This window comes from Lissotriton vulgaris, chromosome 5 (assembly GCF_964263255.1).
Source record: "Lissotriton vulgaris chromosome 5, aLisVul1.2, whole genome shotgun sequence".
NCBI classification, from domain to species: domain Eukaryota; kingdom Metazoa; phylum Chordata; class Amphibia; order Caudata; family Salamandridae; genus Lissotriton; species Lissotriton vulgaris.
The window spans coordinates 734,308,176-734,330,628 of NC_141693.1; the positions used below are offsets into that span (position 1 = coordinate 734,308,176).

Here is a 22,453-nt window from a genome sequence, read left to right on the forward strand (position 1 = left end):
CACTGGTCCTATTGGACTTAAGTGCGGCGTTTGATACCGTATCACACCCCGTATTACTGGATCGCCTGAATGAAAAGGGAATAACCGGACCTGCACATGAGTGGCTGGTCTCCTTCCTTAAGAACAGGAGATTTCAAGTGCACTGCCCTCCACGTAAATCCAGTGTAAGATGTCTCAGGCAAGGGGTTCCTCAGGGCTCGATTTTGAGCCCCACTTTGTTTAATCTGTACATGGAACCCCTTGCCAAACTGGTGGAGTCATATGGTGTTGCAATAGTCTCCTATGCAGACGATACACAACTGGTGATCAATCTATCCCGTGATCCAGTTGTGGACGCTGAGAATTTCTCGGCCTGCTTGGTGGCACTTGACGGCTGGATGAAACAGAACTGTCTCCGCCTTAATGGTAATAAGACGGAAGTTCTTATCATAGGTCCTGGTCCTTCCATCTGGACCTCTGCCTGGTGGCCCATGGAACTGGGCCCGGTCCCGGCCCCGGTAGACACAGTGAAAAACCTTGGCTTTCTTCTTGACTCTAAGCTAGCATACACCTATCATGTTGGTAAGGTTGCGGGAAAATGCTATGGACTCCTGAAGGCCCTGAGGAAAGTCCTGGACCTATTGCCCCCCAGCTCCAGAAAAACTATGGTACATGCCTTGGTCACCTCCCATCTAGACTATGGGAACTCCCTCCTATGTGGTCTTAGCAAAAAAGGCCTGGCACAGCTACAACGCGTCCAGAACGCAGCTGCTAGGCTGGTCCTTAACCTCCCTAGGAGAGCCTCTGGGAAACATGCATTACGTTCCCTTCACTGGCTCCCAATAAAGGAACAAATCAAATATAAAACAATGTGCATAACCCACCGTATAGCTCACAAAAAAGCACCTCCATATCTTCAGGACCTGCTTCCAGTCTATCGCCCCTCACGTCCTCTGAGGTCGATGGGCAGCATGCTATTAGTGGCACCTCGGATACATAGAACAAGGATGGGAGGACGTTCCTTTAGACACCATGCCAGCAATGACTGGAATAACCTACCCATCGAAATGAGGATGGAGCTGTCTGAAACCAGGTTCAGACAGAGGCTGAAAACCCACCTTTTCCCCAAGTTAAATTCAGCATAGTAGGCCCGGCTCACCCTCTGTGAACTAAGCTGAAGAGTTGTAGGTAGGGCTGTCAGCGCGGGGACGCACTGTTCTCTGTGCAACCAAGCGCTTAACAAATGTCATTAACTAACTAACTAACTATAATGAATGTGTGGAATATATAAACCCAAAACATAAACCAGTGATCACATCTCTCATATATGTGAGGATGGGTTGCATAGTTCTTCAGTATTCGAATTGAAGGAGTGAGTGGCTCAGTCAGCCAAGTTATTTTTCGTTGTATTCTGGTACTTGTAGTCTTACTATTCCCATTATGAATTCCGAACTACAAGTACCTGGATAAAGAGAAAACAAAACTTGGGATAGATAATAACTTGCACACAGAAAAGGGAAACTTAGTGCCATATGGATTTTTAGCAGGTAAGGCAGAAGATATTGCCTCTGCATTTGCCTCCTACTCTTAGACTTTGTGTTCTTAGCACGAATTATCAACCCGTAAACAGACTAGCCCAATTATCACTGACATCCCTCTTTGGACCCTGAGTGCCCAAGAAAGGAAGTGATTGACAGTCCTGTCACTGAACAGGAGGTTGCAGAGGACATTGCAGGTATGCAGACTGGCAAAACACCTTGCCCTAAAGGCTTTCCGATTGAATATTGTAAGATGCATTGTCTGCAAATGTACTATGATGGTGCTTCCTCCCAAATTAGATTTGACGACAATTGTCGTCATTTCAAAAGAGTGGCAACTACATGATGGTTTCGCTGTACCAACTAATTTTTCTGATTACAACAGAAACCAAGATTTTTTCAAAAGTACTTGCTGGGAATTTGTTTGGTTTCATCCCCTCACTTCAAAAAAAGACTGAAAATACTCCTTCACAACTAATATTGGGGAACCTAACCTCACTGATGTCTGACTCTCTACACTCCTTGCTCCCTGATTCTCGCCTCCTCCTCAACCTCACTCCCCGCCTCTCATTCTGCATCTCCCCTTTTCTTCACTCCCTTCTCCCTCTGAACTTCAACACCCCCACCCCCTTTTGATCTCCATCGCCCCTAAACACCCAGCACATTCTATTACCCTATTTTATGTAACTCATGTTTTTAATGCACATTTTATTACTTTAGGTTTAATGCATTTTTATTAAGAAAAAGAAACATGGGGAAGGGGAATAGGAGGTTAAGGTTACATACAGTATAATAAGGAAGTAGCGCATCTCAGGAGCGTTGGCGAAAAGTAGTCCAGTGGTCCAGAAAAAAAATACAACAAATGTAAGGCAAATAAGCAATCTGAGTAACCCTCGCGTACACCTCAACACCCCACCCAGAGCCGAGCGCGGATAGCCATCAGCGACTCATCAAAGCGCACCCAGCCCCTCCGATCCCCCCACCCCCAATAAAAGAAGAAAAAAGAAGACAACACCCCAACACCCCCGTCCAATGGCCCCGCAATAGGATAACCCGCCCCAAGCAGCCCACCCCCCATCCCCCAAGATCCTGTCCCCTGTGCTGTCTAATCCACCGGGGTCACCGGCGGCGTCAGCCTGAGAAGTCGAAGGTACCTCGGGCAGGTGAGCTCCCGGAATTCCGTGGACAGTAGTGCTAGGAAGGGTTGCCATAGCTCCTCAAATTGATCCACATCCCCAGCCACTGTAAGCGACATCTTCTCCATACCCAGCACCTGCCAGAGCCTATGTAACCAACCCGTAATGGAGGGGACAGTGGCGGTGCGCCAGTGGACAAGAATATTCTGGACCGCGGAGCCTAGCGCAATTGCAATCTGTCTACCCCTGCGGGACTTCAACGGGTACATGAGATCATTGGGAAGGCCTAACAAAACATACGCTGGGAAGCGCGGCAGCTCAATCTCAAAGTGCCTATCCACCTCATCCAAGACCTCCTTCCAATAAGCGGTCAGCACCGGGCAAGCCCAAAGAATGTGTGAGAGGGTACCCTCCTGTCCGCATCCCCGCCAGCACCCCTTGTCAGTGTGTCTGTGCATTTCATACAGCCTCTCCGGGGTGTAGTACCAATAAGTAGACACCTTAGTGAAGGTCTCCGTAAGTCCCGTGTGGTATGCTGAGTGCCGCGCCCGATATGCAATTTTGTCCCACTCCTTATGGCTGAGTGTCCTACCCAATTCTCTGTGCCAGCGCTCCCTCCCCGGATTATGATAGTGGAACGTCGGGGCTGAAGGAATTTATACAAATCGGTAATTAGCTTGGCGTCCGAGGTCCGGGTCACCAACCACCGCTCATATGATGTGATTTGGCGAGCAGATCTTTTGACTGGGGGAATGTGTGACATTGATCCACATTCGGTCCATCACTTGTTGTTTTTGCAATTGGCGAGCAGCGGTGTCGCGAACCTGGGGTTGGAGAGCCCAGTGTCGGACCTGCATATAGCGCAGTCTGTCCGTCTCCGTCAGGCCGAATTCCTGTCGAAGTTGTTGGAAAGGAATCACGCCGTCCGGCCCGTAGATCTGGAAAAGCGCCCTACAGCCCGTGCTCACCCAATGGGAAAAGGCTCCCGGCTCCATCCCTGGGGCAAAGTCCGGGTTACCCACTATGGGTGTGAACGGCGAGGGAAAGGTGGTCAGGTCATGAGTTTCGCAAACCGCATCCCACACCCTCAGGGGGACCCGCGTAACAAAAGAGGCGTAGAGATTAGCCGGGCGATGCACGCGGCGTAAGAACGGAACCTCCTGGAGGGTGCGGCCCGCCACCGCCTGGTCTTGAAAAAGCCAGTGTTTGTCGGACTCCCATCTGCTCCACTCCACCAGATATCGCAATTGCGCCGCCTGAAAGTACTTACGGAGGTCCGGGATGCCAAGACCCCCCGCCTCCGGAGCGAGCGTGGAGAGTACCCTCTTCATCCGCGGCTTGCGGCCTTGCCAAACGAAGCGGGAGATGTCAGCCTGCGTTTGCCGTATCCAGCCTACAGGGGGCTGGAGAGGCAGAGCGCGAAAGAGGTACAGAATCTGGGGCAGCACCGTCATCTTAACCGCCGCGATGCGGCCCAGCCACGACAGCAGGCCCTTGCTCCAGCGGCCAAGTTCCTCCTTGATCTTCCTGCCGAGGGAAGTGTAATTGGCTGTCACCATTTCAGGCAGTGTGGGCGCGAGCAAGTTCCCCAGGTATGGCACCGTAGATGAGGACCACTGCATGGGAAAAAGACGCTGAAGGTCTCTCCTGGTGTCCGCCGCCAGTGACACATCCAACGCCACCGACTTGTTCATATTCATTTTAAAGCCGGCCACACGCGTAAAGGCGTCCAATTCCCGGACTCAAGCAGGGAGCGACCTCTTGGGGTCGTCTAGGGTCAGCAGGACATCGTCCGCGTAAAGGCTGACCGTGTGGACATATTGGCCCATCTTGACCCCAATGGCGTCCGGGTTGGTGCGGATCCTCTGAGCAAACGGCTCCATGTAGAGGGCGAACAAAAGCGGCGAGAGGGGACAACCCTGTCTCGTACCGCGTTCGATGGCAAAACTACCGGAGCTACACCCATTGACCCGCACCGACGCCGAGGGACTTTTGTAACAGTTGAAGACCATGGTGCGGAACTTCTCGCCGATACCCAGTTTCCTGAGAACCAGCTCGAGGTACGGCCAATGAACTCTGTCAAAGGCCTTCTCCGCATCAACTGATAGCAACATTCGCTCCCCCGGGATACGCGAGGCCTTCTCTAGTACATGCGCCACCCTCTTGGTGTTGTCCACCATCTGTCTACCGGGTACGAAGCCAGCCTGGTCCGCCTCCACCAGTCCCGGTAGGTGTTGACCAAGCCTGGACGCCAGAATCCCCGTATAGAGCTTAAGGTCGACATTTAAGAGTGAGATGGGCCTGTACGAACCACACAAGGCCCGGTCCTTCCCGGGCTTCGGGATGACCGATACCGTTGCGTTCAGGAGGTCCGGTGGGATAGCGCCAGGCTCGGAGAAGGAATTAAACAGCCGAGTCAGGATTGGGGCCACAGCGGTGCAGAAGGTCTTATAGAACAAAGACGTGTAGCCATCCGGGCCCGGGGCCTTACCATGCTTCAGTCGCGCTATAGCGGAGATGACCTCCTCAACATGGATGTCCCTCTCTAAATGGTCCGCCTGGGCGGGATCCAGCACCGGGAGGGCCACTGACTCCAAATAGTCCTCGGCGTCTCGCGGCGAGGAGGGCTCCCCAGTATACAGTGCTTCGTAGAAGCTGCGAAAAGATTCCGCCACCTCTGCGTCACCAGAAACAACAACCCCGTCCGTGCCCACCAGTTCCTTCACGACACTACGCTGCTGTGCGACCCGGAGCCGGTGGGCCAGGAGCTTACCACACTTGTCTCCCCCTGAGTAAAAGGCATGCTTCAGACGTAAAGCGGCGTACTCCGCCCTATCAAGATCCAGCGCCGATAAGAGCTTCCTCGCCGCTTTCAATTGCCTCCAAACTCTCGGAGCCCCTGTGCGGCGATGGACCTGCTCGAGTTCCCGGACCTGCGCAGTCAGTTCGTCCCTCTTACGTTGCCGTTCCCTATTTTCGGCAGAGGAGATGGAGATAAATTCCCCCCGGAGGACCGCCTTCAAAGCAGCCCACTGCGTTGCTTGGGACGTGTCAGAGTTGCCATTGTGAACCAGATAATCCTGAATGACCTCCCCTATGCGCTTCACAACAGACTTCTTATGTAAAAGGGTATCGCGAAGGCGCCACGTCCCCCGATGGGGAGAGGCCCCCGGCCACTTGAAAACGCCGGAGACTGGCGCATGGTCGGACAGAGACAGGACCCCAATGTCCGCCGCTGTAGCGGCAGTGCACAGTGGTCCACTCACCAGGAGGTAGTCCAGCCGCGAGTAAGTGCGATGCACATGGGAAAAGTAGGAGTAGTCCCTATCAGTGGGGTGCAGAGAGCGCCAGAGATCGTGCAAATCCATCTCCACAATCCGATCCTTCACCGCGCGGGAAAGTTCCCCCGTCTGCGGGGAGCGTTGCGCCGACCTGTCCATAGCAGAGTCGAAAACAATGTTAAGGCCCCCCCCCAGGATAACATGGCGGTCCGGAGAGGCCGTGACGTCTACCAACACTGAGTCCAAGAAACGATCCTGGTGATCATTCGGGCTATAAACTGAGCCAACCGTAAAAGCTATTCCCCCTAGTCGCATGCGATATGCAAGGAGCCTCCCCTTTTGTTCGGCGTACTTGTACAGAACCTCACCTCTAAAGGAGCCCGCTAAAAGAATGGCCACCCCCGCAGTCTTGTTCGCCGCTGAGGAGAAGAACTGGGTGGGGAACTTGGCGGAGCGCAGCCTATGACAATCCCTGGGCAGCAAATGGGTCTCCTGCAAGAGGCATATATCCGCCTGCGTCCCCTCCAACAATGATAGGATCGCCCTTCGCTTCACTGGGTTATTCAGACCCTTAACATTAAGGGTCACTACTTTTAAGGACGGCATTCCTCCCGGGGAACAGAAGCGCTATGTAGCAAGCTAGGGATCAGCGGGCGGGGCGCACGGGGCAGGCGCGCGGGAGAGGCCCGGACAGGCCAAGCGTGGGCATGGACAACATCGGACGGGATCCCCCCAACAACAAAACAGCCCTCACACCCTCCCAAAACACACTCATGGCAACTAGCCCAAAATAAATGTAAACACCCCATTGTCTCAGTCAAGCCCCAAAACGGGCAAGTCCGTAGGAAACAGCAAAGTGGACGTTCAGCCACTCCCCTCCAACCGCCCCCCCCCCCTGGCCCCCGGCCCCAAACCCAGCATCATGAAGGCTAAGAATCTCTCCCCCCGGAGTGAAGTTAGGCCGTCAAGGCCACGCTTTTGGAGTCGGCCAAGTCCCTGGCCGCCGCCCTCAAAGCATCAGCCATGTCCGCCCGGATGGTGGGGGAATCAGGACGACCTGCACTCGCCGGCGAGTGTCTCCTCGTTGACCTCCGTCGGCTCCGTCTCTCCGGGCGCCTCCACGACGGTGTAGCTCCGTCCTCCTCCGTGGCTGTGAGCCCCAGTACCCCACAGATGTCTTGTAGGGAGCGCAGTTGGTGCAGCACCCCGTTCCATCGAAAGATCAGACGGAAAGGGTGTCCCCAGGAGTAAGGCGTCTCGTGTTCGCGCAGAAAGTCAGTGGCGATCCTGAAGGACCTGCGCTTCTGCAGCGTGATGGTGGACAGATCTTGGTAGAGCGCTACAGGCCGCTCCCTGAAAGTTAAAGGCTGCTTCCTGCGGGCCTCCGCCATGATGCGCTCTTTCAGCGGGAAATCGGGCAAGAAAGCCAAAATGTCCGGGGGGGGGGCCGATGACTGGCGTTGTCGACCAACCCTATGCGCTCTGTCAATGCGTACAGGGAAGTCTGCATCTTCCCCCAGGATCTCTCGAAACAGGTCCTGTAGATAGGCCACCAAGTCGGACCCCTCGTCCGCAGATGGGACACCCCGCACCCGGATGTTATTCCGCCGGGACCTGTTCTCAAGGTCTTCAGAGTGGGCCTGGAGCTCGACACATTGCTCCCGGAGGCGGAGAACGTCCTGCTGAAGATGGACAATCTCTTCATCCCGGCGCTGGCCCGCCGCCTCCGCTGTTTCAACTCGCTCGCCAAGGCCCTCCACCTCCCTGCGTACTTCACGGACCTCACTGGCCACTTCTCTCTTCAGCGTTTGAAAGTCTTCCTTGAGGGAGCTAAACAGTTCCTCCATAAAGGACCTCGTGACCGGTGGCTCGCCCCCAGCCGCATCCGCCGAGGCCCGGGAGGATCCCGGCGACGGCTGTGTTCTGTCCCGCAGCTGCTGGGCCCTGCCAAGCATATCCGGCAGGGTGCGGTCCCCCTTCCTCGAGCTGCCTTTCCCAGCCATCGTAGTCGCTGCAGTGGACGAGCGGGCCCAGGTCCGGCCGCCTCAGAGGTGCCCAGTCGCCGGTGGGCGCCAGACGTGGGGACCACTCCGCAAGTAAGGGTGCCGCGCCACAGGCGACAAAATGGCGGTCCGGTCCGGGCACTACCAGTCGCGGCGCCCGGCCAGGGCGGCGACGGGAGCCAAAGCAGGGGTCCCTCCTCAGCACGTCCCACAGGAAGTTAGTTCAGTAGCGGAGGCGACAGCAAGCGCCCGCCAGCCCAAGGCACCGACGGAGGCCAACAACACCAGCTCTTCGGGGACAAGATGGCGGCAGGGCGGGGCCAGGTAGAGTGGCCCGGGCTGGCGACACCACCGGGGTCCCCTCGGAATATAGCGATCAAAGAAAGTCCGCAGCCAATGTCCCACAGGTTCACCGAAGGGCCCAGGTGGACCGATCCCAGCGTTGAGGCCCCTGGTTGTCGTACACGGGGCCGGGGCCTGCACAGCACAGGGTATCGCTGTCGCTAGACGGGGCGCCAAAGCGCAGATCGTAAATCCAAAGTCTTCCGTGCCACCAAGACCCCGCCCGTAGGGCTCCGCTATCCTCCGGCACGCGGCGGGTCCGATCCCCTCCTGATCGTCAGCGTTCAGCACCAGGCCCAGCCGAGGCGTCCGGACAGCACCGCAGTTCGCTCCGCCTCCCAGGCTCTCCTCCGTACCTCGATCTTTGACCAAACTTTTGAAGTGCTTCCTCCGAGGCGATTAGGGCCAAAGTGACATCAATGTGCGCGCCAGGTCCTCCCGCACACTCCTCTCACTCGCTGAGCATCAGCGGGGGGAGAGAAGCGAAAGAAAAGGGGCTCGAGCTGAGCCGGGCTACGGGAGGAAGCTACGGGAGGAAGCGTCCGCTCACCCCGCCATCTTGGCCACGCCCCCCCATTTTATTACTTTATTGTAATTGTTTACCTATCTTGTAAAGCGCTCTGATACCCCCGGTTCCAGTAGCGCTATATAAAACCTTGGAAATAAATAAATAAATAAAATAAATATCTGGAGCCGTAATGTTTGTCGAACTCAAGGACATTTGAAACCCTCAACTGGAGGTTCCTTCTCTGGATACTGACCTGCAAGGGTTGCTGACCTCTTTTCTGCCATATATCAGAATTATATATGCCAGCCCTCAGAATCAGATTCACCTCGAACTGTGCCTATATCCTTTGATGGGAGTATGCAATGACAAACATGAGCTTGTGTTATTGAGTATCCAAGCTCCTAGTACTAGATCAACAAATCAATAAACAAATGCTGTGTGCGGCGGGAGGTTGGCTACCCCTTGGGAGTGGGGGGGCTGTATGCAGGGCTTGGCTGCAGGCCATGCCCTGTGGCCAACCTCCTCCAAGCTGCCACGGTCAAATGGCCATGTGCGACGGGGATTGGATGCCTGTTGGGGTATTAATCTCGCTTGCTTCCCATGCACAGCTGATTACCCCACATATTACATCACTCATGACATGGTTTATAACATCATTTATAGCATCCCTTTAGAATTTGAAATAACATCAATGATGAGAAGGCTGTATGCCGAGGAGATGAGTTATAGTTACTATAGAGAGCTATAACTGGTGAATTTCAGGTGGGTTTTGAGTTTAAAAAACGTTATATTGTCACCTAAATTGTCTCCTAACTATAATGCCCCTTTAACCTTTTGCTTGAGTGTGTTTATGTGTACACAATAACGACACGAAACACCCTGGTGCTTACCAGGGGAGGGGACAAGAAGCCACAGGGTATTGAGGGTGAACTGGCCTCCAACCTAAAATGCACACACAAAAAGAAGCTACCCTAAATGGAATTGTCGTTTTGAGTCTAGTGGCCAAAAAATGACGAGCACTAAGCCCTAATTAGGGGAGTGCTGGGCATCTAAAAAAATGTGAAGGGCTGTCCTCACACACCAACAGGTGTCATACTTCATCATTGGCAGTCTTCGCGCTCCAGGAACCACGTTTGGTAGAGAGCGGTCCTACACCTGGAGACACCTTGTACACAAACACTCACTCTCTACGTTATCCAAAAATTAATTAAATGTATTCCTTTACAATGCTCTTGTTATGGGACTCTGCACTAATGGTGTATTTTCTTATTGATGTTGTATCCATAGCATAATTTATATGTATTACAACAACAACAAAAAGAGAGCGGAAAGGGAAAATTCATTGGTTTGTGAGTACTATATCAATACCTTAACCTAAAGCCTTTTGGGAATTGTAGTCTTACTTCACATCATGTATCCACTTGGATTTAATTGCTAAATTGCAATGATGTGTACTTGGAAGGCTTCTGGAGGGAACATTATATCCCCAGTGGTATGAAGTCATTTCGTAACCATAGCCTAAGGCTCCCGCAGTGCCCTTAGTTCCAGGACACTACTTACGTGGAAGGGCTCTCTTCTTGTCAAGGCTAAAGCAAGACTGGCCAGAAATACTTTACAAGGTCGTCCAATCATATGTGGCCTTTCCTTGTTTATACTGACTGTTCATTGTTTACCCACTCACCCAACCCACTCCGGTAAACTCAAGTACTCAAGCGTCTGGAGTCTACCAAACTCAGCCAAAACGTATTCGTAGTTATTGTACACAGTGAGGTGTAAAGCGTTTGTGTAGAACACAGACTGGTACTGTGTGCCGAGGTGAATGTTTGTACAGAGAAAGAAAAAGCCCAAAGCCACCTACAGATAAACCTTATTTCTAAAGGCACAACCCCAGCAGTTCTAACAGGTGGTAGTGGTTTATTAGAGTGTACTTTTCAGGAAGTGTACCGGCAGTGGACAGTGTTGCTGCTTCTCAGAATCCTACTTTGTTTCTAAAGCGGCAATACTGACACTTCTGTACATGACGTTTTACGTTTAGTGTGACAAGGCCAGCAGGTCTCCACACGTCTGTTGTTCTTTTACTGTCCCTCAGCTGACACTTACTAAAAAGGAAGCAGGCGCTGTAATACGGAGTACCAGCTCTTCTCGGTTTCATACCAGACCTATCCCCTGGAGGAATTTCGTGGTGCAGAAAAGAGAAGGGATCCCATTTCTCCGGCCTTCTCCTCCATTCCCTTCTAACTAATCACCGCAGATGACTAAATGCAATCGTACAGTCTCCGGAGGGTGGGCGGACACGCAGACCCAACACGGGGTCTGCTGTCAGCCCGGAAACACAGGCTGGAAACGGTACAGCAGAGGCCCAGGAAGAAATGCTGCAGATAAAGGGCGTGAGTTCAGCGTCTATTAAGATCGAATTTCATCTAATTTTCTATCTCTTCTTGCTCCAGTTTGTTCCTTGTAAACTTAGCTTCCACGCCAACAATGGATGCTCGCTTGCCAGGTGCCTCTGAAAGAGTTAAGGCGCCACAGCGGCCGTCTTGGGCCTAGCTGGGGAGCTGGAGAGGGCGCCTGTTTACAGCAGGCTTTCCAAGCTGAGGTCACCGCAGGCGGCAGACACGTGTCCGGAGGAGGCGGAGAGGTGTATTAATAGCGCGTCCTTGTGCTTCTGCGTGGTATGTGTGAATATCTGTTAACCAAAAGACTTCTCTGTTCTCTTTTCAGATGGTCTGCTGCTTCCGGAGCTGAGGGAGGCTGCTAGCACAGCATGGAGAGACCCACGGGTACTGCCACCATGCCTACTACACTGCTGCCTGCCAGCTCTACCACAGCCCTACCATTCTACGACAACGCACATGCATTGCACCTACTTCGAGGCATCAATGAACTCCGGGCAGAGCAAAAGTTCTTCGACATGACTATCGCTGTGGATGGCCAGGACTTCCCATGCCACCGCACCGTGCTCGCTGCTGCCAGCAACTACTTCCGTGCCATGTTTGCTGGGTGCCTGCGGGAGAGCCTAGCTGAACGGGTGGAGCTGCACGATGTGTCAGCTGGTACGTTGGGGCTGCTGGTGGACTTCTGCTACACTGGCCGCGTGACCGTCACGCAGGAGAACGTTGAGCTGTTGCTGCAAGCAGCGGACCTTTTCCAGTTCCCTTCAGTGAAGGAGGCTTGCTGCGCTTACCTGGAGCAGCAGTTAGATGTGGCCAACTGCTTGGAGATCCAGGACTTTGCGGAGGCCTACGCTTGCCGTGGCCTGGCCGAGAGCACCAAACGATTTATCCTAGCCCACATTGTGGAGCTGGCACAGGTGAAAGAGTTCGAGCGGCTGCCCAAGAAGCGGATTCTGGAGTACGTGCGGGACGACCGTCTGTATGTGGACAAGGAAGAGACGGCCTATCAGATAGCACTGCGCTGGGTCAAGGCTGATACCAAGCGGCGCCAACACTTCTGGCCTGAGCTTTTTGAGCATATACGATTGCCCTTCATCCGCCGTTTCTACTTGCTGGCACACGTGGAGAGCGACCCGATTGTCTACTACTGCCCACCTTGTCTCAAACTTATCGCTGAGGCCCGTGCTTTCCAGTCATGCGAGTATGACCGCCACGACTACCCATGCGAGCGAATGCGGCCACGTCCCTCAACCGGCCTGGCGGAAATTCTGGTGGTGATTGGTGGCTGCGACCAGGACTGTGACGAGCTTGTCACTGTGGACTGCTTCAACACGCACACTGGCCAGTGGCGTTACCTGGCTGAGTTTCCTGACCACCTCGGAGGTGGCTACAGTATTGCGGCTCTGGGCAACGACATCTATGTGACTGGTATGTATGAGGGCTCGAGTTTATGCATCCATATGTGTCTATATTCCTGTGAAGTGCTGTCACCGTGTATCCTGTTGTGATCTAATCCTGACAGCCATTCAGTAATTCAGTTGACCGTCACCTTGCCTCTTCTTAAATCCTTTTCATAATATGTTTTATTGGCACCCCACCTGTCCATAGCACCTAAAACGCTCACCCTGCCCGCATCTAAATAAAATATCCTTTCCTTACCTAGATACTCATACAGGCTTTGACCTCTTAATTTTTTTTTACCTGAACTGTTGTCCTTCGTTAATCCAGGCATGTCTTACTCTTTTTTGCTGCTCATTCTGCCTACTCTTACTTGTCTCAATACTCATTCCTCTGTCACCCCTTCACGACTCACCCTGTCGAGTAAGCTCTTTTCAACTCTTCATCCATAAATTGTTTTAATCAAAAATTATCCTGTTCTTCCCTTGGCATTTAAAGTGACACTCGTTACTCATTTTGATTCTGTCTGTCTCTTGTAACTAGTTCTGACAGTCGGTGCCTATTAATCTTGGATGCCCTATTTTCTGTTACTCCCTTTAATGCACACCTTGTCACATTACACTGAATTGGATTCACTTCCCATGCCCTTATAATACTGAACCTACCCACCCTTGTCACTCCTGTGAACTTTTACTTCTTTAGATGTTAATTCTTTACACTGTAAGCTTTTCTGACTCACGCTGCCCAGTGATTCGACTTTTGAGACTCACATTTTCCCTCACAATCCTTGTCAAGCATAGGAGCCTACGATACATTACTTCTTTTAGCTAATTATCTGACTCTGCTCCTGACCCCCTCGCTCATGACAATCACATTATTCACTATTACACATTTAGATACTCGTTACCTGTTTCTTCTCTTGGCACCTGCCCAGACTTCTGTTACTCATATGGCGCTATCCTTGGCCTCAGTTGTATTTTTTATATCCTTTTCCATAACTTCTTTTGATACTGTCTGTGTTGCACCTTTTGTACTTATTGTGCAATGCTGCTCTTAATAATTCACACTCTGTTGCTACTTATTATGTTCATAGCCGTGTCCTCTTAATCATTATGACCTGTATCCTGAACTTTCTGTACATACCCACATTGTCTCTTTTTTTCATATTTTCTTAGTCCTCTGCCACTCTTTTCAATATCCATTTTACTAAGTTATTCGCCAGGTGACATTCATCATGATATTCACACCAACCCTCCCTTCTGTACTGACCATGTTCACTCATGCTTTGTGCCCTCTTTCCTCGTCTGACACCCACCCTGCCTCTTGCAACTTCTTTCACAGCTCACACTTACTCCTGTTAATCTTGTCAAGTCACAAACCCTGATGTATTATTGATGTTAACAGTGTTTCTAATCCATGCCTCTCATGGCAAGTAGCAACTATCCTCAGCTATATTACACCTTAAGATACCATTCTTTCATTGTACTTATGCCACTGACGCTTTCCTTTGTCACTCTTATGACATCATCTCTGTCTCCTCTTTCTTTCTGATACTCACTTTGCTATTGATGATACCCATTGTCCCATTGCTTTTTTTACACACAGTCTCCCTCAGTGGCACCTTATATACTTCAGTAAAATCTGTTGCCCTCCTTGCCTTTTATCTTGAGCCCCTTTACTACTCCTAATACTCACCCATTACAGGATACTTTATTGGACACTTAGCTGGCATCCTGCAACTAATGATACGTACCAACACTATCGACACCCACAGTCCCACATTCTTGCGTTTGGCCCTCATCTTGTCTGCTGTTAGCATACAACCACAGACTGTCTGTTACCTCCCTTTTAATTTAAAAGTTATTTTCTTTAATGTTCTGCTTTATGTTAACACGATGTTTATGACCCATTAACAACAAGATTACCTTGATAAGCAGCCCGCCTTTCCAGAATCCTCTGTGTTCATTTGGGCACACTTTAAGATGTCATGTAGTATTTCATTGACCCTCTAGCATCCTCTAGCAGTCTGGAGGGGGTTGATGCTCAGGCTGTATTGTCCCTTCTTTGCTGCCTCTTACTCTATTAACTGGTCATGCACCGAATGGTTGAGAATGATTGCAGGGGAATTTATCAACACAATAGGACCTACAGGGGGGTGAAAAGGACAGGCCGCCTCCCACTCAACGCACTATAAATCATAACAAGGCCTGACCCAACCAATCACACCCAAATCTGTAATCCCAACACTGGAGGGGTCTCATACATTTTATGACTCCCTCTCAAACCTTTTAGTCCTAGTGTTGTGGTGTGTCTCAATTAGAATACCCTACCATCATAGACCCACCCATAAACTGAAAAAAAGTGTGGAAAAGAGAGAAAGCACCACACGGTCGTAACACCAAGGGGGCCGCTGGCTGGTACTCGCCAGCAAGCTCGCTTACCATCATCGGTTACTTTCTCTATAAAGAAAACAAATGTGTGTGCTATCATAAAGAAATATCAAGCCCATGAAATCAAGAAACAAGCATTAGAAATGCAATCGGGCTCAGATTTATTTGAGTTTGAGCTAATGGCATTGTAAATGCCAATGTATTGTTGCTATGTGTTATGGAGTGTGTTCATGTGGTGTGTACTGCCAGTGATCTCCTTGTGAGTGTGAGAATATTGCACCGTTACTGCCTGTGATGTCCTTCTTGTGAGTGTGAGAAGCTTGCACCTCTGCTGCCTGTGGTCTCCTTGTGAGTGTAAGAAGCTTGCACTGCTGCTGCCTGTGATGTCGTTCTTGTGAGTGGGAGAAGATTGCACCTCAGCTGCCTGTGGTCTCCTTGTGAGTGTAAGAAGCTTGCACAGCTGCTGCCTGTGATGTCCTACTCACTACTCTACTCTACTCACTACTCTACTCACTGCTCTGCACTCACTACTCACTACTCTACTCACTACTCTACTCACTACTCTACTCACTACTCTACTCACTACTCTGCACTCACTACTCACTACTCTACTCACTACTCTACTCACTACTCTGCACTCACTACTCTACTCACTACTCTACTCACTACTCTACTCACTACTCACTACTCTACTCACTACTCTACTCACTACTCACTACTCTACTCACTACTCTACTCACTACTCTACTGACTACTCTGCACTCACTACTCACTACTCTGCTCACTACTCTACTCACTACTCACTACTCTACTCACTACTTTCTGCTCACTACTCTACTCACTACTCTACTCACTACTCACTACTCTACTCACTACTCACTACTCACTTCTCTACTCACTACTCTGCACTCACTACTTTACTCACTACTCTACTCACCTCACTACTCTACTCACTACTCTACTCACTACTCACTACTCTGCACTCACTACAAACTACTCACCTCACTACTCTACTCACTACTCACTACTCTACTCACTACTCACTACTCTGCACTCACTACTCACTACTCTACTCACTACTCTACTCACTACTCTACTCACTACTCTACTCACTACTCACTACTCTACTCACTACTAACTACTGTACTCCCTACTCACTACTCTGCACTCACTACTCACTACTCTACTCACTACTCACTTCTCTACTCACTAATCTGCACTCACTACTTTACTCACTACTCTACTCACTACTCACTACCCTCCACTCACTACTCTACTCACCTCACTACTTTCTACTCACTACTCTACTCACTACTCACTACTCTACTCTACTCACTACTCACTACTCTACTCACTACTCACTACTCTACTCACTACTCTACTCACTACTCTACTCTACTCACTACTCTACACTCACTACTCACTACTCTGCACTCACTACTCACTGATCTGCACTCACTACTCTACTCACTACTCTACTCACTACTCACTACTCTGCACTCACTACTCACTACTCTACTCACTACTCTGCACTCACTACTCACTACTCACTACTCTACTCACTACTCTACTCACTACTTTACTCACTACTCTACTCACTACTCTACTCACTATTCACTTCTCTACTCACTACTCTGCACTCACTACTTTACTCACTACTCTACTCACCTCACTACTCTACTCACTACTCTACTCACTACTCACTACTCTACTCACTACTCTGCACTCACTACTCTACTCACTACTCTACTCACTACTCTACTCACTACTCTACTCACTACTCTACTCACTACTCCTCACTACTCACTACTCTACTCACTACTCTACTCACTACTCACTACTCTACTCACTACTCACTACTCTACTCACTACTCTACTCACTACTCTACTCACTACTCTGCACTCACTACTCTACTCACTACTCACTACTCTACTCACTACTCTGCACTCACTACTTTACTCTCTACTCACCTCACCTCACTACTCTACTCACTACTCTACTCACTACTCTACTCACTACTCACTACTCACTACTCTACTCACTACTCACTACTCACTACTCACTACTCACTACTCTACTCACTACTCTACTCACTACTCTACTCACTACTCACTACTCTACTCACTACTCTACTCACTACTCTACTCACTACTCTACTCTCTACTCACTACTCTACTCACTACTCACCTCACTACTCACTACTCACTACTCTACTCACTACTCTACTCACTACTCACTACTCACCTCACTACTCACTACTCTGCCCTCACTACTCTGCCCTCACTACTCTGCCCTCACTACTCTGCACTCACTACTCTGCACTCACTACTCTGCCCTCACTACTCTGCCCTCACTACTCTGCCCTCACTACTCTGCACTCTGCCCTCACTACTCTGCACTCTGCCCTCACTACTCTGCACTCTGCCCTCACTACTCTGCACTCTGCCCTCACTACTCTGCACTCTGCCCTCACTACTCTGCCCTCACTACTCTGTCCTCACTACTCTGCACTCTGCCCTCACTACTCTGCACTCTGCCCTCACTACTCTGCACTCTGCCCTCACTACTCTGCACTCTGCCCTCACTACTCTGCCCTCACTAATCTGCCCTCACTACTCTGCCCTCACTACTCTGCCCTCTGCCCTCACTACTCTGGCCTCACTACTCTGCACTCTGCCCTCACTACTCTGCCCTCACTACTCTGCCCTCACTACTCTGCCCTCACTACTCTGCCCTCACTACTCTGCACTCTGCCCTCACTACTCTGCACTCTGCCCTCACTACTCTGCACTCTGCCCTCACTACTCTGCCCTCACTACTCTGCCCTCACTACTCTGCCCTCACTACTCTGCCCTCACTACTCTGCCCTCACTACTCTGCTCTCTGCCCTCACTACTCTGCGCTCTGCCCTCACTACTCTGCCCTCACTACTCTGCCCTCACTACTCTGCCCTCACTACTCTGCCCTCACTACTCTGCCCTCACTACTCTGCACTCTGCCCTCACTACTCTGCACTCTGCCCTCACTACTCTGCCCTCACTACTCTGCACTCTGCCCTCACTACTCTGCACTCTGCCCTCACTACTCTGCACTCTGCCCTCTGCACTCTGCCCTCACTACTCTGCGTGGGGAGGTGGTCAAAGGAGTGTCTAAAAAAACAAAATATTCTGCAACTTTTTATGGTCTTTCATCTTCAGACCACACAGCTTAAATGAAAATTAAATGCAAGTTAATGTAATCAGTAAAAAATAATTGTACATTATGAAAACTCTATTAGTTAATGAATTGCGCCAGAGAGCCACAGAATTGAATCATATGGTGTGTTGGAGAATAGTGGCTTGTGTATATTTAGTGCTACAAGGTACCAGTATGTCAGAAAAAACAATGAACATATAAGCCATTATTTTAAACTTGCATTACACACAGAATAAGATAGACTGTTACAAAGTGTGCAAAAATGTTCAAGATTTAAAAAAGTGCTGCCAAAATATCGAAGTTTGTAATACAAAGACAGTATGTAGTACAATTTATTTTATATAACTGTCTTAAAACCACACATTTACAGCTTACCTAGTTGCTCCCTCACAATACCTCTCAAAAAGAATAAATCTGTGTCAGCAGGAAGCAATTTTTTTATAACTGTCTTTTAGCACACATTTCACAGCATAGGTGGTAGCTCCCTTGCAATACCTCTCAAAAAGAATAATTGTATTTCACCAGGATGCTTCAAGTGATTTCATCAAATAAAGCCAGCTTCCAAGCACCCTTTACATGTGCAGATTGACCGGTTGCGCACATTTACATTTCTTCCAGGCAGCAGGCACCCTGGCAAGAAGGCTTGTTCAGCTGTCTGCGCTTCGGCTTCACAGCACAGGAGACTTTCTGCCCTACCTTCAGGGGAATCGTGTCAACTGTCTGAAGTACCTGCCACGGGACGGTTGTCTTTTCACAAAAGTTGGGGAACCGTTTTTCTAAAATTAAAAAAGTATGGCCACGTCGTGCCCCATAGACCCTCCCATCCCCATCGCCCACTTCGACCACTGGCGGGGGGAGGGGGGTGTACTAAAATCGAAAGCTGCATTGCTTCTTATAATGCCTTTTCAAATGTTGCAATAGATGTTGTAAAGGGCTGCGGGTGAAAACTAGCAACCTATGAAAACGATAGTAAAGGTTTTCCCTTTTCCAATAATTCGCGGCTTTCTGTGAAATAGGAACAATGGGTCCTAGTTATCGGGGGTTTCCCTGCAAACGCTGTTTTGCAGCTCAAATATTTTCCATCCAATCAGGAAACAGGAGTTTTGGGGATGTGCACAATAAATACAGCCGCAGGAATGCTCCTGTCCTCGCTATTCGCCCCACTGTTCAGAAAACCAGAAGAGCCGTCAGTGCCGAGGTCTCTGCAGTACAGCCATGGACAAGAAGGTGGCGCTCCTGCTCTGGGCAATGCTGCTCCTGGCAGCAGATACTGAAGGTAAAGTGGGGATAACGAACTCTGCCAGGCGCATATCTCTGTTTTATTATTTACGGTGACCCGGGCCCAATCTCCGTATTCCATATGCACGCACTTTGACTGTTAGTTTTTCTGGCGGGTGTTTCTCAGCACACAGGGACGCTATCAAGTCACAGTGCAGGCTTTATGAACGAGTACTTTTTACAGCAAAATCTCCGTTTCGCTCTGAAAACATTAAACTAGTGGGAAATATAACTATTTTGAGAACCTTTACTAACTCTTTGTGTATTGTCACCAGTATCTCGGCTAGTCGAGCTTTCTGTGGACACCTGGCAATCCGGCCGCATTCCACGCTCAGAGAAAAAAAAAAAAAGAACTACAGTTTGGACGAGCATGTATGAGTCATCTTCTGTGAGCCTCGCCTGCTGCCTCTCGTCATTTAACATTGAACGCGCTCACCGCTGTGAACGCGTTCGCATCATCTGGATTGCATTACACGGCACTCTGACAGCTCCTAATTAAGATGAATCACTCTCCCGTGCTCGTTCGCGAACAGAAAATGCCAACTCGGGCACGCGTACATTGCATACAGCCTATCACGTCAACGCTACTGAATACACAGCACAGCGAAGACGAATCACTAGGCAGATGCCATTAAAATCTAAGGAATGTCCCAGCCGGAGTCCTTTCTGAAACTTTTTTTTTCTCAATACTAAAGAGCTCGCAAGCTCCTCCTACACTGCGTGTAGGGGAGGCCCGAGCCCTAAAAAGGAAAATGGAGAAACCCACATGTGAATGTACTTTCTATGCATGTTATTATAGTGCATGCCCCTTGGACCCCGTGAGAATATAAACAAATAATCCTCACCGTTAAAAATTGGTAAAACTTACTAGCTCAAAGTAACTTTATTAAGTGCTGTGAGCTATCCCAAATTAAAAATTGTTCCAATAAAACTATAGTCCATCTTCGTAAGCCAACATGTTTCGTTGCCAAAAACAATTTGAGCAACTTCTTCAGGGCTAATGGGGTTCCAAATTAAACTTCATGGGAGGTTCCACATCAAACCAGTTGGCTGCGTCTATACTGCATACCTGCAACAATCTCTAAAAAGAAGAGACACGCGTCAGCTGATCGCGTGCCCACTCAGTGACCGCCCCAAAGTCCTGTCACCGCTACCGAGTCCCTCCGGCGTTTGGAATCGTCCAGTGGAGTTTAATCATAAACACAGAGAACTAAGACTGTGATTTCGTGATTGAGGATGGGATTCAGTGAGGGTTGTTGGGATTCTGAGGTCTGATATCAGTACCTTTCTTTCCACACCATCCTCATGGCTCTGGAGGAGCCACCGCAGTCATTATTTGATTGCCTTTTCAACTTTTTATTGACCCTTTTGAGCTTTGTGCTTTTACTGTGCCTTAGGATTGTCCTCTAAGAAACCTGTGGGTTTTAAACCATGTGGCGCCTGCCACAGACAAATGTCCGTTACAAATCCCCACTTGGTTTGTTTATGGTGCCTGGAGCCAGCCACGACTCTGAGGCCTGTCCTGACTGCCGTGCGATGAATCCCAAAATGGTAAAGGAAAGTGTGTTGAAGTTTCTGGTTGCTCAACACGAACAACTCCATGCCACTCATGGTTCTGGTCTTGTGGAAGGTCCCGAGTAGGCTTACCGACTCTTTCTAGACTATCATTGTCGAAATGCAAATTGTCATCGAGTAAGTCACACACAAGGAAGAACAAGAAATCAAAGCGTTCTTTGACTTCACCACACTGTTTCAAATCATCGGATGAGGCGCAGGTATAATGCCACAAGTCTAGGCCCCGCTCCTACAATTCTGTGGAGCCTGATTGTGGGCCCTCTCCGCACCTCCCTGAATTTGCTGGCACGGCCCCTTCCCAATTGAAGGAATTTTACAAGGCTTTGCAACTCATCTTGGTTGAACTGACCCCTCTGGAGGATCTTCGGGCCCCATGGGTTTAGGTCTCCTGACTGGTTTTCCACCAGTTGGTTTACCCCCGGCTCCAGTATGGCCCTTTGGATCTGTTCCTGGGTCATAATTCCATTCACAGTTCCTTGACCTTCACCGAGTTCAGTTCAGTGGCACAGTTCCCGACATCATAGTTATACCTGAATCCGATTCAGAGCTGGACTGGCGTCATTTGACGTTGACACCAGTACCGGCCGGATCAAGTCCTTTGGGATTGGAGACGGTGCCTCCTTTTTCTGAAGGCCCTATGAGCAATATGCTTGGGGTGAATCTGAGGATCCTTATGGTTATCCTACCCTCCACGAAGAAGCTTTGACTGAGGATAACTGGTACAAGTAACTGACAGATGCCAGTGGTCAGACATCTCGCCAGATACATGTCCTTTGACAACACTTGTCTGTTTAGCGACAAGGCAGACTCACCACGCTTTAAGGACAATAGAGCCATCGCTGGTACGTTGATACTCACAATGACCCCCCACCAGCTACACTGTTCCTTTCACTCCTTCCGTGGTTACGGTAGGGGCTACCAACAGCGTCCAATTTCAACCAGGCCAGCCACCACAGTGAACAGATTCTTTAGTCCTTTTCGTGATCAGGGACGCGGATCCCACAAGCCTCATGGGACCCAAGGCCACAGATCTGCCCAGTATGCCACCCCACTAGCAGCCTCCAAACCCCTTTCATGTGCCCTCACATGTTTACAGGCAACCAGTTGGCGGCCGGATCAGGCACCATCCGCCCACTGTATATTAAGTCCACTTGTGTACAGAAACCAATGAGCAAAATAATTTCTGATAGAGCTTTATTGTTTATTGTTGTTGACTATTTTTCTTTTGTTTTCTACTGTTTTTTTTAATATATATAGTTTTTATAAGTGATTATGTGTTTAAATTTTACATAGTCTTGAATTAAAAAATACAAAAGAGAAAATACAAAATCAATAGACATGAAACATATATACAGTGATGAAGGCAAAGCGGTAGACACCACTACGCGCGTTTCGGCTCTTGAGCCTTCTTCAGGTGACCGTCTATTGTTAGAGTT

General features: G+C 49.8%; 1 protein-coding gene across 2 annotated transcripts in view; it reads left to right on the plus strand.

The window, feature by feature from the left end:
- Positions 1-22,453, plus strand: part of KLHL21 (kelch like family member 21) — a 207,593-nt gene that overhangs the window by 37,115 nt on the left and 148,025 nt on the right. For both annotated transcript variants that reach the window (XM_086922168.1, XM_086922166.1), the window contains exon 2: positions 11,509-12,608. In XM_086922168.1, the coding sequence (XP_086778294.1) occupies positions 11,552-12,608 (1,057 nt within the window). In that variant the 5' untranslated portion in view covers positions 11,509-11,551. The remainder of the gene's footprint in view (positions 1-11,508; positions 12,609-22,453) is intronic.